This window comes from Mobula hypostoma, chromosome 4, assembly GCF_963921235.1.
Source record: "Mobula hypostoma chromosome 4, sMobHyp1.1, whole genome shotgun sequence".
Lineage (NCBI taxonomy): Eukaryota > Metazoa > Chordata > Chondrichthyes > Myliobatiformes > Myliobatidae > Mobula > Mobula hypostoma.
Genome location: NC_086100.1, coordinates 39,521,404 through 39,539,967, shown reverse-complemented (window position 1 = coordinate 39,539,967; position 18,564 = coordinate 39,521,404). Strand labels below are relative to the sequence as shown.

General features: G+C 39.6%; 1 protein-coding gene across 2 annotated transcripts in view; it reads left to right on the top strand.

The window, feature by feature from the left end:
• Positions 1 to 18,564, top strand: part of dcun1d1 (DCN1, defective in cullin neddylation 1, domain containing 1 (S. cerevisiae)) — an 84,023-nt gene that overhangs the window by 37,678 nt on the left and 27,781 nt on the right. For both annotated transcript variants that reach the window (XM_063045667.1, XM_063045666.1), the window contains exons 3-4: positions 14,988 to 15,156; positions 18,217 to 18,347. In XM_063045667.1, coding sequence (XP_062901737.1) covers positions 14,988 to 15,156; positions 18,217 to 18,347 — 300 coding nt within the window. The remainder of the gene's footprint in view (positions 1 to 14,987; positions 15,157 to 18,216; positions 18,348 to 18,564) is intronic.

Sequence of the window (18,564 nt, the reverse complement as noted above, 5' to 3'; positions counted from 1 at the left end):
GACTGCCCTACTCAATAGTAGCTCAACTGGTATTGAGGAAATGATCATTCGATCAGACAGTAGCTGTAGAAAGATGACAGTTAACATCTCAGATCTTAGACCATTGATCTAGGCAAGCGATCAATAGAAAACAGCCCTTCTGTAGCAGGGTAAGACCAGGGTTTCTAAGGCAATCCTGATGTTTATGGAATGCTCTAATTCAGGGGTCGTGAACCCTTTTGAAAGCAAGTGCCCAAAATGGCGGTAGTCCAAAAAGTTCGGTCATGTGCAGAGATTATCATTGATCAACGAATTAATAACGATAATTATGGACTTTTATCAGTTGGGCACCACCTCAATGTAACGGATAGCGCAATGGGATTGCAGCTCGGTGTTGCAGACTTCAGCGTGTAATTCTGGTGCTTTTCTGTAAGGAGCCTCTTTATCCTCGTGGAATGTGTGGGTTTTCTCCAGGCCCTTCATCTTCCTGCCACACTCCACAAACGTACCGGGTGTGTTAATTAGTCATTGTAAATTAAGCTCAGATTAGTTGTGGTCGTGGGGTTGTTGGGGAGGTATGGCTGGAAGGGCCTACTTTGTGCTGTATTGCTAAGTAAATTTTAAAAAAGTTTAACATTTCAGATCAAAAAAGGTCTTCCATTGGGTTCTTCAGAACTAGACAAGTAAGGAAACAAGTTAGGTTGAAATTGCACAGAAGATGGCAGTGGGCTAGATGAGACAAAAGAAAAATCAGTTGGGCAAGGTCCCGGTTGCTAAGGTGATCCTGATGTTTTACGGCACCATTCAGTTAATATTCTAATGGAAGGCGAGGAACAAAGTACAAAGGAGTTCCTTAAGGCTGTTGCTGAAACTAAAAACGAGTTCAGAGCTGGCAACGTCTCTGGAGAGAGAAGAACTCGGGTAATATAAATCAATAGCCTTACTTCTGAACCAGCCAGTATTAATATAAACAAAAAAAGTGAGCTATCTCACATTCAAAGTAAATTTATTATCAAAATACTATGTCACCATATACAACCCTGAGATTAATTTTATTTGAGGCATACTCAGTAAACCCATAATAGAATAGTAACTAATTAAAATCAGTGAAAACCATACCAACTTGGGTGTTCAACCAACGTGCAAAAGACAACAAGCTGTGCGAATACAAAAAGAAATAAATAAACAATAAATATTGAGAACATGATGAAGGATCCTTGAAAGTGAATCAATATGTTGTGGAAACATTTCTGTGCTGGGGTGAGTGAAGTTAATCCCTTTTGGTTCAAGATCCCGATGGTTGAGGGGTAACAACTGTTCCTGAACCTGGTGTGGATCCTGAGGCTCCTGTACCTTTCTGATGGCAGCAGTGAGAAAAGAGCGTGGCCTAGATGGTGCAGTTCCGTGATCATGAATGCTGCTTTTCTGCGATGTTTTGTGTAGATGTGCTCAATGGTGGGAAGGGCTTTACCTGTGATGGACTGGGCTATGTCCATTAGTTTTTGTGGTACTTTTCGTTCAAGGGCATTAGTGTTTCCACAAAACTCTGTAATGTAGCCAGTCCATATACTTTCCGCTACACGTCTATAAAAGTTTGTCAAAGTTTTAGATGTCATGCCGAGCCTATGCAAACGCCTTCTGAAGTGGAGTCGCTGCCGTGCTTTCTTCGTAATTGCACGTGCGTGCTGGGCCGAGGACAGGTCCTCCAAAATAATATTGAGGAACTTTTAAGTTGCTGACCCTCTCCACCACTGATTTTCTGATGAGGACTGACTCGTGGACCTCCAGTACCCTTCTCCTGAAGCTGCATTAAGCCTGAATAGGAGGAGGAGTGCAGTCCTTTTACCTTCATTGCTTCCCGCCATCCGGGGACCCAGTAAGTCCTTCCACCTGAAGCAGCAATTTACATGAACTTTTTCCTATTTATCGAATTACATTCAGTGCTCAGATGCAGTGTTCTCCATATCAAGGAAATCAAATGCAGTTTGGGGCACAACCCTTCAATATGCAGGGGTGACTCTGAGCCTCCACAGATGTTGCCTGACCTTTTGAGAGTTTTCAGCATTTTTTCTGTTTTTATCTAGCATCCGCATTTTTTTTAAAATAGTGGATGTGTAATTCTACTATAACTTTCTCATCATTCTCATTTCTTCCTCGAACCCCCGGGAATGCTTTCCAGTCACAAAAATGCCTGCCAGCCTTGCCCTTTGTTTACTGCTACACAACCAGCTTTGGATCAGCTTTGACACTCTTGGATGCCTGGGCTTTGAATTTTGTTCTAAATAGATGCTTGAAAAAGCATTGCAAAACTCAATAGATGCTATCAATCACACTACCCTTATCTACTCTCCAAAAGTCAGGCTAATCCAACATGACCTCTTAAATCAATGTTAAACATTTGAGTACATACAAGTTTGCATCCAAGTATTTTTGAAGTATGATTAATTATTTAGAGTAACTTTCTTACTAATTACAGTTGCTGCCTGTAGTTTTGTCTGCATTAACAGATTTGATTTTTAATCACTTGCCTACCATAGGAGATTTCCATGATCATTTTGGTAGCGGTATGCATTCCACCTCAGGCCAATGTCAGTCAGGCTTTAGATGATCTGAGCAATAGGATCAGCATGCATGAAACAGTGCACCCTAACGCCTTCACCATCGTTTTGGGGGATTTTAACCAGGCCAGTCTGAAAAAAATCACTAAGCAATTACCACCAACAGATCACTTGCAATACCAGAGGAAACAACGCAGTGGACCATTGCTACACCACTGTCAAGAATGTCTACCATGCTATTTCACGCCCTCATTTTGGGAAGTCTGATCATCTGTCTGTACTTCCACTCCCTGAGTTTATGCAGGGACAGAAGACTGCAGCACCAGTTGTGAGGACCAAGGGAAAGCACAGGAGCGCTTAGAGTAATGCTTTGAATTGGTGGACTGGACTGTATTCAGGGATTCATTGTCGAATCTGGATGAGTATGCTGCAATTGTTACTGACTTCATTAAAACCTGTATAGGATGAGTGTGTGCCTACAAAGATTTGCTGTAATTCTCAAACCAAAAGCTGTGGATTAACCAAGAAGGTACGTCATCTGCTGAAGGCTAAATCTGTGGCATTTAAGGCAGGTGACCCAGGTTTGTAATCTATAAATTTGTTGCTAGAACCTCAGATGAAGATAAGAGGGGTACAGGAGTGAGATATGCCAACCAGTGCAGTGGTGCGGTGGTGTCGCAGCAACAACCTTGCATTCAAAGTCAGGAGGATGAAAGAGCTGATTGTGGACTTTAGGAAGGGTAATTCTAAGGAACACATACCAATCCTCAGAGAAATCCGAAGTGGAGAGAGTGAGCAATTTCAAGTTCCTGGGTTTCAGGATCTCTGAGGACCTAACCTGGTCCCAACATATCGATGCAGCCATAAAGAAGGCAAGACAGCCATTATACTTCATGAGGAATTTAAAGAGATTTGGTATGTCAACAAAAATGTCATCTATAGATGTACCATGGAGAGCATTCTGACAGGCTGCATCACTGTCTGGTATGCGGGGGGGTGGGGGGGGACTTCTGCACAGGACTGAAAGAAGCTGCAGAGGGGTGTAAATCTAATCAGCTCCATCTTGGGTACCAGCCTACAAAGTACCCAGGATGTCTTCGAGGAGCAGTGCTTCAGAAAGGCAGTGTCCAGTATTAAGGACCTCCAGCACCCAGGGCATGCCCTTTTCTCACTGTTACCATCAGGTAGGAGGTACAGGAACCTGAAGGCACACACTCAGTGATTCAGGAACAGCTTCTTCCCTTCTGCCATCCGATTCCTAAATGGACGTTAAACCCGTGAACATTACCTCACTTTTTTAATATATGTTATTTCTGTTTTTTGCATGATTTTTAATCTATTTAATATACCTATGCTGTAATTGATTTATTTATTATTTTTCTTCTATATTATGTATTGCATTGAACTCTGCTGCTAAGTTAACAAGTTTAACGACACATGCCGGTGATAATAAACCTGATTTTGATATGTTGTTACTATTTTATGTTCCTTTGCACTTTGCTCTCCATATGACTAGGACCTTTTTCCATGCTTCCTAAGATTTCCCTCACAGCAGTCACTATCTGTTATTTTCTCATATTTATATTTTTTTGATATAGTAGAAGGAGTTGATTTGAACCTTAAGTTTAGCCAGATCTTGGGTCAATTCCACTGATTAACTGATTTGCCTGTAAGTCATCTTCTCTTGTACAGCATTTTTAAAAATTTTTCTTTCTAGTGGTATATATATTTTTTCAGATCTTGAATACCTTTTAAAATGCTTCAGAATCAGATTTAATATCGCTGGCATATGTCGTGAAATTAGTTGTTTTGCAGCAGCAGTAGATTGCAAAACATAATTAAAAAACTATAAATTACAATTGTGTGTGTATATATGTATATAATAAGCAGTGCAAAGAGGAGCAAAAAAATAGTAACATGGTATCCATGAGTTCACCGTCCATTCATAAATCTGATGGCGGAGGGGAAGAAGGTGTTTCTGAAATGTTGATTGTGTGTCTTCAGGCTGCTATACATTAGAAAATAAGAAATAGGATCAAGAGTAGACCACCTGGCCTGTTGAGCCTGCTCTGTCTTTCAATAAGATCATGGCTCATCTGGCCATGGATTCATCTTCACCTACCTGCCGTTTCCCCATAAATCCTTAATTCCCCCACTATGCACAATCTGTCCAGCTTTGTCTTAAATATATTTACTGAGGTAGCCTCCGCTGCTTCATTAGACGGAGAATTCCACAGATTCGCCACCTTCTGGGAAAAGCAGTTCCTCATCATCATCGTCCTAAATCTACTCCCCCGAATCTTGAGGCTATGTCCTCTAGTTCTAGCTTCACCTATTAGTAGAAACAACTTTCCTGCCTCTATCTTGTCTGCCCCTTTCATAATTTTATGTTTCTATACGATCTCCTCTCATTCTTCTGAATTCCAGCATGTTCAGTCCCAGGTGACTCAATCTCTCCACATAATCTAACCCCCTCATCTCTGGAATCAGCCTGGTGAACCTTCCCTGCAAAGCCTCCAAAGCCAGTACATCGTTCCTCAAGTAAGGAGATCAGTACCACCTATTTGATGGTAGCAATAAAAAGAGGTCATGTCCTGGGCGATAGGGTATTTAATGATGGATGCTTCCTTTTTGGGGCATTGCTTTTTGAAAGTGACCTTGATGCTGGGGAGGTTAGTTCCCATGATGGAGCTGACTGAGTTTACAACTTTGTAGCCTTTTCTGATTCTGTGCAGTGGCCTCTCCATACCAGGTGGTGATGCTCTCAAGATTTATCTGTAGAAATTTGCAAGTGTCTTTAATGATACACCAAGACTCAAATTCCTAATGAAATATAGCCGCTACACCCCTCCCCTCCTGTCTTCTATCATTTTGGATCTCCCACTTTCAAGTCTCTTACTATCTCTTCTTTCAGTTAGTCCTGACGAAGGATCCTGGCCCGAAACGTCAACTGTACCTCTTCCTATAGATGTTGCCTGGCCTGCTTCGTTCCACCAGCATTTTATGTATGTGTCACTTGAATTTCTAGCATCTGCCAATTTCCGTGTCTGTGAAATACAGCCGCTGTTGGCTTTGTATTTGCATCATTATTTTGGACTCAAAATTGACCTGTAGAGATGTTGACACACAGGAATATGAACCTTCTCACCCTTTCCACTGCTGATTCCTTGATGAGGATTAAGGAATCAGATGTTCCCTTGACTTCCCCTTCTTGAAGTCCACAATCAGTTCCTTAGTCTTACTAATTTTTAGTGCAAGGTGGTTGTTGTGACACCAGTCAACCAGCTCCTGTATGTTTCCTCATCACCATCTGAAATTCTGCCAATAATAGTTGTGTTATCAGCAAATCTATAGATGGCGTTTAAGCCACAGTCATGGGTGCAGAGAGAGCAGAGCATTGGACTAAGCACGTATCCTTGAGGTGCGTCAGTGTTGATTGTCAGCGGAGGGGGGAAGGCATGTTATTTCTGATCCGTAGTGACTGTGATATCCTGGTGAGGGTGTCAAGGATCCAGTTGCGGAGGGAGGTACAGAGGTCCAAAAGTGTTGGAGCTTATTGATAAGAACTGAGGGTATGATTGTGTTGAACACTGAGTTGTAATCAGTGAACAGCAGCCTGACATAGGTATTGCTGCTGTCCAGGTGATTCAGGTCAAGTGGAGAGCCAGTGAGATTGCACCTGGTGCACAATCAGGGCCTGATGCCTTGTGTGTGTTCACCCTCTTGAAAAATGTTCTGATGTGGTCTCTGAGATGAAGATCACAGGGTTCCCAGATACTGCAGGGATTAGCACAGGTGTAGTTTCATTTTCCCTTTCAAAACATGGATACAAGGTGGTGATTTCATCTGGGAGAGAAGTATTTCAGCCATTCATGATGTTAGGTTTTGCCTTATAGGAAGTAATGGCTTACAAACCATTGGCCCGACTTGGATTCGAACTTGGGAGCCTTCGCTCCGGAGTCTGGCGCTGATGCCATTGTGCCACCAGCCAGCCTAATTACAGTGCTGAATTGTCATCACCAATTACCGGTAGAGCTTCCAACCTTGGGCTCCTTTGTCTTGCAAAGCATTCCTTGCAATTGTGTCTTCCCATTGGATCAAATCCTGTGGGTGTTTGTCTTGATCTTCTCTTCATCACATCTCCCACTCAAAGACCATGAACCAGACTACTGTCCTTCAGAAAACTCTTCCCAACAGCTCTCTAGAACCTTCTCTCGCTTCCCACAATCCTTATTGGCTACTCACATTCTTAAGTTGAACAACGTGGATCCTTATCGTAGCTGAAGCCAAAACACAGTTTCCAGCATGGCATACTGCTTTTACAGAAAACTGCTAATATAAACAATCTCACAGCATAGCAGTAGAAATCTTAACCAGGGCATTCCAAATGCTTAAATGCTCATGTGACATTCATTCTCCAGGCAGTGGAAGACTTTGAAGCATTTGACTTAGTAGTAGTTTCTGAAGGTGCCTAGTCATCAGTCTGTGCAGTGAAATCATGTTGAATTTCTTAGTATTGTGCGTTCACTCTTCTGCCCGCATTCTATTGATTCAAAACCCGTAGTTTTACAACCAAGTCAGACTTTGGAGTTCAGGTAATGCTTTAGAAATGAGTACAGAAAAAGATTGATGCTTTTGTAGTACTGAATAAGATGTTGAAATTAGATGTGTCAGTATCGACATGAAAGGTCTTAGGACAAAATTTTGAAGGCATTGTTCACTGCGTCTGGGAAAACATTTATCCATCCACTAATGTCACTGAAACTCATCTGACCGTTATAGCATTGATGTTTTTGTGTATGCAGATTGACTGCTGTTGTTCTTGCTTTCTAATAGTAAATATATTTCTAAAATGTTCATTTGACTTTACTGTGCTTTGGGATCTTCAGAGATCACGAATGGTGCTGTATAAGTGCAAGTTTATTTTTAACCATTTTATAGAAACATAGAACATAGAGAACCTACAGCACAAAACAGGCCCTTCAGCCCACAAAGCTATGCGAACATATCTCTACCTTAGAACTACTTAGGCTTTACCCATAGCCCTCTATTTTTCTAAGCTCCATGTAGCCATCCAGGAGTCTCTTAAAAGACCCAATGGTTTCTGCATCCACCACCGTTGCCGGCAGCCCATTCTACGCACTCATCACTCTGAGTAAAAAAAAAACAAACAACTTACCCCTGACGTCTCCTCTGTACCTGCTTCCAAGCACCTTAAAACTATACCGTCTTGTGCTAGCCATTTCAGCCCTAGGGAAAAGCCTCTGACTATCCACACGACCAATGCCTCTCATTATCTTGTACACTTCTAACAGGTCACCTCTCATCCTCCATTGCTCCAAGGAGAAAAGGCCTAGTTCACTCAACCTATTCTCATAAGGCATGTTCCCCAATCCGGGCAACATCCTTGTAAATCTCCTCTGCACCATTTCTATGGTTTCCACATCCTTCCTGTAGTGAGGCAACCAGAATTGAGCATAGTACTCCAAGTGGGGTCTGACCGGGTCCTGTATAGCTGCAATGTTACCTCTCGGCTCTTATGTGGGGTTTGTGCTCTGATCTCACAAACCAATGCATTCTGATGACACCTACTCTGAAAGTTTTAATGAATAAAACTCAGTAGGGTTTTTCATTATGAGTTCAAAAGTGACTGACGTTAGAGCTTTTTATGCTTATAAGAAAAACTGCAAAAATTGTATGTTTTGATATTATTGTTATTTACATTTGCTACAATGTTTTATTATATCAGCTAATAATGAAATTCTACCTTATTAAAGTAAAATGACTGGTACTCCCACACGAGCATGGAAGCCCTTAACTAGCTGGATGAGCTCTGCTGCCAATTTCCTGGCTATGCTCTAACATTGCAGTTTTCCAGCAGTTATGTTATACCTTCTGAGCCTGTGCTGGAACTACAAACCCGTCCATTTTTGTTGGAATATAGTGCTGCAGGGACATTAATTGAATATACTATAATGTTTTGATCATTTTAATTAAGATCTCTGAAGATTTTTTGTTTACCATGTTTTCTGAATGTTACGGTAATTCAGAAGCACTCACTGTCCTCTGCATGTATGACATTTGGCTAACCTGAAGCATGGCTTTTTCTTTGGAGCTGTTTTGTGGGCAGTCCTTGTTCTGGCCTGCCTATGTAATGACATCCTACTGTACAAGGTTCTGCCTCTGCAGACGGCCTTCAACAGGAATGCTTAGTATAAACAGGTTGCTGATGGTGGATTTGAAAAGGTGAATCTTTACCCACCACACGGCAAATCTGCTTAAAATATTATGTAGTGTAATGAACTTGAAATTCTACTGCTGCCTTCGCTGCCTTTTCTTACAGATTTTCATTTGCTAAATCTCAGATTATTTATTTTATCCATTGCAGATACAAGCTCAGAAATGCATACTGTAGGTGACACCCATGATACAAGAGATTATTTTCCTAGAAAATGGTTCTATTCATGATTTTCTAAAATGGGAACCTGCATCATTTGTGCATGTGTGAAGAAGCAGAGTTGAAATAAAATCCGTTTAATTACTTACTTTTGTTTCACGTAACATCTATGAGAAAATTGCTTTCTTGTTCACGTCAGCAACTTGTTATTTCTGCGGACGTGAATGACTGATATGATTTTTGATTTGCCACACACCCAATTTATCTTTCATAAAAACAGTTTATAAAAAGCTGCTGGTATGGTCTTACTGGGAGCTTTGTTAATATTTGATTTTGAATTTTCATCATAATGATCCGAAAGAGCACTGGAGGATAAACTCTGTTAACGTTTGTGATGACAAGTTAGATTGTTGGAATCATTGGACAAAGAACTTAACTTCCTAAAACAAAAAAAAATTGTCAGTGTGATTTCAGGAGGAGTACTGGATTGTAGGAGAATGGGAAATCTCATCCTTTCATACAGATAGTTATTGACATTTTGACAGTGTGAACTTGCAATGATTGTGATACAGACCTTTTAAAAAAAAAGTCGGTGGTTTTCATAGAGACTGATTGCCTGTCGAAGGGGGGTATTGCCTGATTTATGTTTACTGTGTCCTTACTATTTTGTATGCATATTTTAAAGAATTTTACTGCTTACCATATCTCTGAGTGAGCTATAATTGGGGTGCGCACTGCCTCTTGGATCGTGAATAGGTGGTTGTAGCTGTTAAGAACATTACTACCCAGTTGGGTTTGGTGATTTTTTTTGCCATCGGTACCAGATAATGACTTCAAAATCACACATGTTCTCTGGTGGCCTGCGCTGGATCAAGTTTTTACTTCCACCATAGTACAGCAGCCTTGTGAGTGCCCAGTACTGTCCTCGGAATGGCTTTGACAGTCACTGAGCCCTGCTTCTGGGGTCATGCACTGCCAAAACTGTCAGTGAGATTGAATGTCTTTGACAACCAACTTGAATACAAAGGTATACATTTTATCTGTAACCATTCCTCCATTATCAATAGGTTAGGTTACCTGGAACAAATTCAGTAGACACAATGCTAATGTTGAACAACTGCAAATCAGCAGGATATTTGAACTGCCCTGTTGGACTTCACAGGAGTCCACCAATGCAGTACCTGTATCCTGTGCAGTGGAACTTGGTGAGCTGCTGTGGAGTTAACTGCATAAAAACTGCTAGATCTGAATTTTCAGTGGAAGATCTTCCTCATTACTCAGATATTTATTGTGGCTTACAGTGATTCAGCAGATTTATTGATTATCAATATAAAGTGTGATTTTTAAGAAAGTATGGGAAACAACTCTGACACTTCTGCAATACTTGCAATTTAATATATTCAGATGAAAGAAAGTTGTTCAGGCATTCGTAGATGTACTTGTTCCTAAAGTTTGCAGTTCTATAATTTTGATGGGCAGCTATGTCAAAGATATAGAATCCTGGGACATTTCTTTTCTTTTTAAATCTTTTTATTGAATAAGTATACAAAAAGGTAAACCATATAAACATTAATACAATGTTAAAATATAATAGAATTCCAGAAGGTATCAATACCAAAAAAAATACTACAAACAATGTAATTTAAACATAAAAAACCAAGATAACATAATAGTATACTAAATTTTATATATATATCAATGGAAAAAAAAAGAAAAAAAAAACCCCAAAAAAAACCCACCGTGCAACTAACTAAAAGCAAAGCAAAGCAATGGGCTAACTTGAAACCAAACAGAGTTAAACTTAAAATCACGTCCTCAATCCCGACCTCCTTTAAAAACAGTGAAAAAAAACAAGAAGGGTATGTATTACATTAAATGAAAGTATCGAATAAAAGGTCCCCAAATCTGTTCAAATTTAAATGAAGAATCATAAAGGTTGCTTCTAATTTTCTCCAGATTCAAACATAAAATCGTCTGAGAGAACCAAAAAAAGGTAGTTGGAGCATTAAACTCTTTCCAATGTTGTAAAATACACCTTTTCGCCATTAAAGTAAGAAATGCGATCATTCTACGGGCTGAAGGGGAAAGATTACTAGAAATTTTAGGAGAATCCTGGGACATTGATGACTAGTAGATTATTTTTAAAGTGGTGACTTTATAGGTGAAGTATGCATTAATGGCCAATGCAAATGATAAATTATTTTGGTATCTTATACAGTTATGGACTTTTGTTACCAAATTCCTAAAACAGCTAAGAACATACCGGAATATACTCCAGCTTTTATCTTTGCAAGTAATTTATTCTGATTTGAAAAAATTCAAGGGATGTTGAGTTTGCAGGCGGAGCCAGCAGTTAATTGCTCAAATCCTGATTTGTGCTTGAGGAAGTAACAGTGAACTGCTGCAACCCTTGTGGTTTAGGTTTACAAACAATGCTGTTAGTGATTTTTGATTCAGTGAAAGAGCAACAATATATTTCCAAGTCAAAATAGTGTGTGGCTTGGAGGGCAACGTCCAGTGCTGGTGCTCCCGTGCTTTTGCTGCCCTTGTCCTTCTAGCTGGTGGAGTTTGTAGCTGGAAGGTGCCATCTCAGTTGCTGTACTGCATTTTGTAGATGGTACAAACTTATCTCATTGGTGGGGTTAGCAGTTGTGGATAAGACACCTATCATGCAATTTGTTATGTGCTATATCAGGGGTGGCGAACCTTCTTAGAGTGCGTGTGTGCTCATGTTGGCAGTAATCTTCTCAAATAATTGTGTGCCGTGATAACTTTGAGCAGAGATTATCATTGATGAATTAGTAATGATAAATATAGAATGTTATAAGGTAAAGAATTAGCTTATTTATAGTTTTAGTATTAATAAAAGTATGACAGATTAAAAACTTGAAGCATTTTAGAAAACTTGTTAAAATGATTAATATTAGTCTTTCAAAAGAGATAATTAGAAAAAATAACATTTCTAAATGGTTGATGTTCCTCACTAGAAACGTGAGCATGAAATTATAAGCTTCGCAGCATATTCATAAAAGATCAAAGAAAGGACAATAAACACGTCTTACTCAGTGAGACTTCTTTTGCTGCACTAACGATGACGAATATCTGCTTGTAATTGGTTGTTTTGAGAGCTATGCACATAGCACTAGCCTATTCCGATAATTGGACTTGACTAAGTTCATCACTGAAAACAATGACTTGCATGAATAATCATGAACGTCCAGTATGCACTCACAAACGACAGACGAATGTAAGAGCGAAGCCAATCCCCACTGGTCACATATCAAATATTGATTTGTGCACCTAGTCTGAAAGGATTTCAAAATGTATCATCCAACATCATGTGTTCTTGCCACTGTCTGGTTAGCATCAAGATGATCAATATGTATCTTTTTATGGGTAGGTTTAAAATATTGAGGAGCATCACTTTATGCTGCGTTCCAGCAGAATTTTTTGCGCAGGTCATCAGTTTGCCACACTTGGATAGTATTGATATTGAATGTTATTGAAGTTCTGTTTATTCAGGCAGGTGGTGAGCATTTCATTGCACTTCTAACTTGAGCCTTGTAGTTGACTGTGGAGAGTTAGAGGTGAGTCACTTGCCGCAAGATTCCTAGCCTCTGACCTGCTTTTATGGATACATTGTATATGTAATTTTTATAGATGCACCGTAGAAAGCATTCTTCTAGGGTGCAGCACATCACACAAACCAATCTTCCGTCCTTGAACTCACTTTACACTGCACGCTGTCGGAGCAGTGCTGCCAGGATAATCAAGGACATGACCCACCCAACAAACTTTTTGTCCCTCTTCCCTCCGGGAGAAGGCTCAGGAGCTTGAAGACTTGTACGACCAGATTTGGGAACAGCTTCTTTCCAACTGTGATAAGACTGCTGAATGGATCCTGACCCAGATCTGGGCCGTACCCTCCAAATATCCGGACCTGCCTCTCGGTTTTTTTTTGCACTACCTTACCTTCCATTTTTCTATTTATGATTTATAATTTAAATTTTTATTATTTACTATCGATTTGTAGTTCAGGGAGCAGGAAGCACAGAATCAAATATCGCTGTGATGATTGTACGTCCTAGTATCAATTGTTTGGCGACAATAAAGTACTGCTGTAGCTACTTCAGTTTCTGGTCAACGGTAACCTTCCCAGAATGTTGATAGTGGTGGAGAATTTGATGTTGGTAATGCCATTGAATGAGAAGGGGTGATGGCTGTATTTTCTTCTGTTGGATATCAGTGGTGCCTGGTACTTGGGTAACAATATTTGTGCCACATATCAGCCCAGGCCTGCATGTTATCCAGGACATGCTGCACTTGCATGTGGACTCCTTCATTATCTGAAGTCATGGATAATACTGAACATTGTGCAGTCATCAGCGAACATCCCTTCTTGTGACCTAATGATTGAAGAAAGGTCATTGATGGAGCAGCTGAAGATGATCAGGCCTTGGACGCTATGCTGAGGAGCTCTTACAGAGATGTGGCTGAGATGACCGACAGCCAGCCACTGCAACTACCTTCCTTTGGGTGATGTCTGCTTACAGCCAGTGGAATTCTAATCCTAGTATCTGATTTAGCTTATTTATAGCTATAAGTAGTGACTATATTGCTTCAAGATGTGGTCATTGATCCAAATATGTAGCATACCAGTGCTTTACTTTCACTTCCTTGTGCTGTGACAAATGTTTACATGTGTACCAGAAGGTCTGACATATCTCAATCCATTTACTAAATTTGAAGGATTTTCTGAAAACTGCAAGTTCTTTTTGGCTTTGGATGAAGGGGCAGTGGGAGGGAGATATGTGAATCATCTGTGCTGAGGTTGGGGTGGATGAATATGCACAAAATAAATGCATAGGGGACCTCATTTCTGGCTTGAAGAACTAATTTTGTGATATTAGCTACAAGAACAGATTAATCTTGGCACCAAGGTAGTTGATATTTAATAACAATTTTTACAATTACATTTATATTGCTTCCATGCCACTAAACTTCTCACACGGGAAAAAAAGAAAATAACAAAGGCTTTGGAGTCTACAGATAGTGTGGTGTCCAGAACTTTAAAATTGTTGAATTGTTTTTCTTCCTCTCTGACTAAACTTGCATTCCCCTTTTCCTGCAGGTAACCTGACATCAATTCACCATAATTCTTTCTCCATGCTCCCTGTTGCTTTTGTTTTACCTCATTATTTCAGGAGATGGCCATTTGACCTTGATGTTCTTCAATGTTCTTGATACTCTGTTATGAATTTATCCTTTCAGCAACATGCATATCAAAATGATCTAAACAAGTTGGAATGGGTGGATGATTTAATTTTGATTTCACCTAGTATGAAATGTCTTGCTGTACAGTAAGACCACAGTTCACTGAAAATAATCAATTGTTTTTGTATGTGGTGTTGTAGAAATCAGAATAAACTTCATAGTGTATATGTTTTTTTGTGTGTAGGTTGATCAATGTATTTGGAAACTGCTGATAAATTTTCAACTAAAAACACAGAACTTGCTCTAATATTGTATCTTATTTTACTTTGTATTTTAATGTGTACATGGAATTAATTTTAAAATGCATTCTCTGATGTGTAGTTAATTGTTGCAACTGTTTTGAGTTGTTGTAAGACGTGTAGCTACTTTATTCCTGTTACTGTAGCATCTGCCAACCCTATACTTCAGATTCCCGTCCCTAGTCCAATTTTATTGGTTTTCCTTTTGTACCTTGTATTCCACTGAACAGATCTGAAGCACAGAAATTCTCTCCATAAAGTTTTCTGCATCCTTGTTATGATTCCTGTAAGATTGTCCTTAACATCTACCTCTTTGACCAGGCTCCTGACATCTTAGGGGGCTTGGTGAAAGAGTTTGCTTAATTAGTCTTGTGAAGTTATTTTCTGGGCATAATATTAATGCATGTTGAGTTTTGGTTGAGGAAGTAAAGTTATGTGCTGAAGTAAAAGCAGAATTCTCAGTCTGCTGGGTCAAATTATATAGCAATCCTTTTTGGAAAAATAACTCCTGTTTATATGTGTATTTTTATTTACTTTCAGATCCGCAGGATGAAAATAAAATAGGAATAGATGGTATTCAACAGTTCTGCGATGATTTAGGATTGGATCCAGCTAGTATCAGTGTGCTGGTCATCGCATGGAAATTTCGAGCAGCCACACAATGTGAATTCTCGAAACAAGAGTTCATAGATGGTATGACAGATTTAGGGTAAGTAACATATTTATATTTGTGTAAGTGTTGATAATTTAGTTTATTTATTCAGAACTTAAACTTTAACAGTAGAGAGACAACAAAAGAACATTGTTGATGCTGACCTGAGTGCGAGACCTTGTTGTTCGTGCCTATTTCAGAGCTTACCCAACGATTAATTGAAATAAATACTACTAGCACACATTTGTGTTAGACAGAACTTGAAGACATTTTCCCTGGCAGTACCTGTCACTAAGTCAACACTGTACAAGGAACTGATCCTGAAATTGCTTGCATCCTGAATGGTATGGGAGTACTTCATCAGTCCTTTGTTGTGCGACCTCTGCTTTTTGACACCAACATTGTGTATAAATTTTGAACAACCACACACCGAGTTCTTGAAACAAAGTTCTATTATGGTCAAGCAGGCCTTTAGTTGGTGTACCCATTTGATGGCGAGCAACAGTACCTTTTAAGTCAGGTATCATTCCCATATATAGTATAAGCAGATGAGTGAGTGAGGCCTCCATCAGTCAGGGTCGACCTTGGATGTTGTGTCCTAGCTGTCTAGATATGCAGACCTGGACAGTACGACATGGAGAACAAGCTGTTGCCCATGCAGCAAGCTCCCCCTCCTCATCTGATGGACCCAAAGGAATGGCTGAGACCGATACAATTTGGTACCAGCAGTGTCGCAGGGGTTGCCAGTCAGCATTGAACTCAATGTTGGACTGCCTTGGGGACTCCAGCTCTGGAATTTTCCCTCAGGGTTTACTCCCGAAGCCTTTGCCATGAGTGGGTATAGCCGCAAGGCAGTGGGGGTTTGGGTCCTGACGAAGGGTTCCGGCCCGAAACGTCGACCGATCTTTTCCACGGATGCTGCCCGACCTGCTGAGCTCCTCCAGTGTGTTGTGAGAATTTTCCTTCTGATAGCTGAGTATTTATCGTTTAAGTAGTTAAGAAGTACTGCTTAAGAACTGTTAGGAAGTTTTTATTAGTACGTCTAAAACATTCCTTCTGATTTCTTTGTCTTCAGCTTTCTATAACCTTAAGTTCAAGTTATTTCCATATAACAAAAAGGTTAAATTGAAGTTGGTGTAAAATATCAAAACCTATATAGCTCAACCAAATTGGCAAAAATCTCCAGTAATAGTTATTCAGATTTGTTATCTGCTTGTGCATGAAAAATGGAGTAACGAAATATTCCTAAATAAATTACCTTATTAAGTAGCAATTTATCTTGCAGGCAACATTTTAAAATTGTTTTGGTTCTCATGAATTCTTTGTTCAGTTGCATGTTATATTTATCCACGACACTTTTTTTTTCCTAAACGCCACTGAAAGCTAATATTGTGATATAAGACTTCTGCATTTTAAAGTTCTTTTGCTCTTATTCATTAATTAAATGCATTGGCACTGCAAAGATTACACTGGCGAGACTGTGATGCTTTGCATACTAAATATACTTTTTTATGGCAGTGATCACTGAAATCTTCAGCCTCTTAAGTTCCTGTTGGAGGTGTGCTTTTGAACCATCTGTACAACCTAGTGTTTTTATGATATCCTGAAATATTTGGTGAATTGGACTCTCAAGAATGCACTTGTGACTGCATCAACTATAGATGGAGCGGACTGAAGTGTGGGGCCTGCACCCGGGAGTGGATAATGAACTGATGTTTGGCTGATTGAACTCCAAGCTAGATTAAAAAGATTAAGGCGTTGAGGCCAAGGGTGGAGGACCGATGTTCAGCTCACTACTCTGAGAGGCTTTACTTGCCCCAGTGCTGAACTGACCCTGTAGCCATCGGCACTCGCCTCAGTGCAAAACCAGGTTCCGCAGCTGCGGCCTGCAGCCATTGGACTCCTGGACTGGCTGCAGCGCGGAACTGACAACGCGGATGTGGACTTGCTTTCAGGGACTCTGCCGTTCATGTTCTGTGGACTTTGTTTGCTTTCCTTTTGTTTGCACTTTTCCCACTTTGTGGTGTGGGTTTTTCATGAATTCTATTTCTTTGTTTTGTGGCTGCTTGTAAGAAGATGAATCTCAAGGATGTCTATGGTTTACGTACATTGATCATAAATATACTTGAGCTTTATTCACTCAGTTTCTCTGATTTACAATGAGAGCCATTTCATTGTGACGTGCAAAGTTTTTGGCTGTTGGCAGAGTAGAGGTTTGTCCTCTTAGTGGAGAGTCAAAGAGTAAGATAATACTGTGGTCATATTGAACTGGAGTGCCATGTGCTAATCATATCCCTATGTTCTTTATTCTGTGTGGTCAGATGTGCGATTCATTTTTCAGAAACAAAATATTCAGCTGTGTTCTTGAAGTGTTGTTTTGCACTCATTTAGTTTAATTGAAACAACAAATGTGGATTTTGACCCAGACAAGTTTATTGCTAACTAAAATTTGTTGATATCTTGGCAACGTACACTGAAGATAGACACGTGCCTCTGTTTATGAAAGCTTGCATGCACATTTGATAAATCCTGCACCATTCCAATTTAAGTATAAAGAACCGAATGCACATTCGGAATTATCACACTTTGCTTTCCCTTCCTCTTTTTAGACTTCTCATTTTCTGCCTTATTTTTATTTGTCTTTAGTGGTGGAAGGAATTGAAATTGCACAAGTTTGTACTTCATGTTTACTCCATTAGCACCACTGAAGCATAAAACCAGTCAAGAGAAATCAGTAATTCACTTGTTATGTTAAGTTAGCATCTAATAGTCTGAGGGTTTACAAATGTTCCTGGGACCTTGTGTTGCTCAGAAACTGAATTTCAGTTTTTTTTTTGCATCCTTCATCCTGACATGGTGTCTTTTTGGGTAATAGTGCAACTTGTTCTTTTAAAGTTGGTGAACAGGAAAAAGCTAAATGATTTGATCCTTCCCTGAAAATTCATTTTACAAAAAGGAAAAGTAAGTATTAAATTGGGTCTTATCAAAGTCAAGTGAAGGTGTTAAGATTTTATGTTGAAGGGAAGAATAAGAGAAATTTAATATGAAAGTAGGACTAGAGGAAGCATTGACTGTTACGATACACTGTTAAAAATAATGTTTCTCTTATTGATTAAGGTGTGACAGCATAGAAAAACTGAAGGTCCTACTGCCTAAATTGGAACTAGAATTAAAAGATCAAGCAAAGTTTAAGGATTTTTACCAGTTCACGTTCAGCTTTGCAAAGAACCCAGGCCAAAAGGGCTTAGGTAAGTGCAATCTAAAAGATATGTTGACTTTTCAAAAAAAAAAAATTCAGTAATGCAGCCTTTTGCTGGAAAGAAAAAAAATCCTAAGAGAATACAGAATTGCACTGTGATCAAGATGTGATGTTGGAATCACATGGTTAAGCAGAACCTGCTTGATTATATGGGGCAGGAATTGTCATAGGACATGATTCTAGCAATTTATAGGTATATGTTGCAA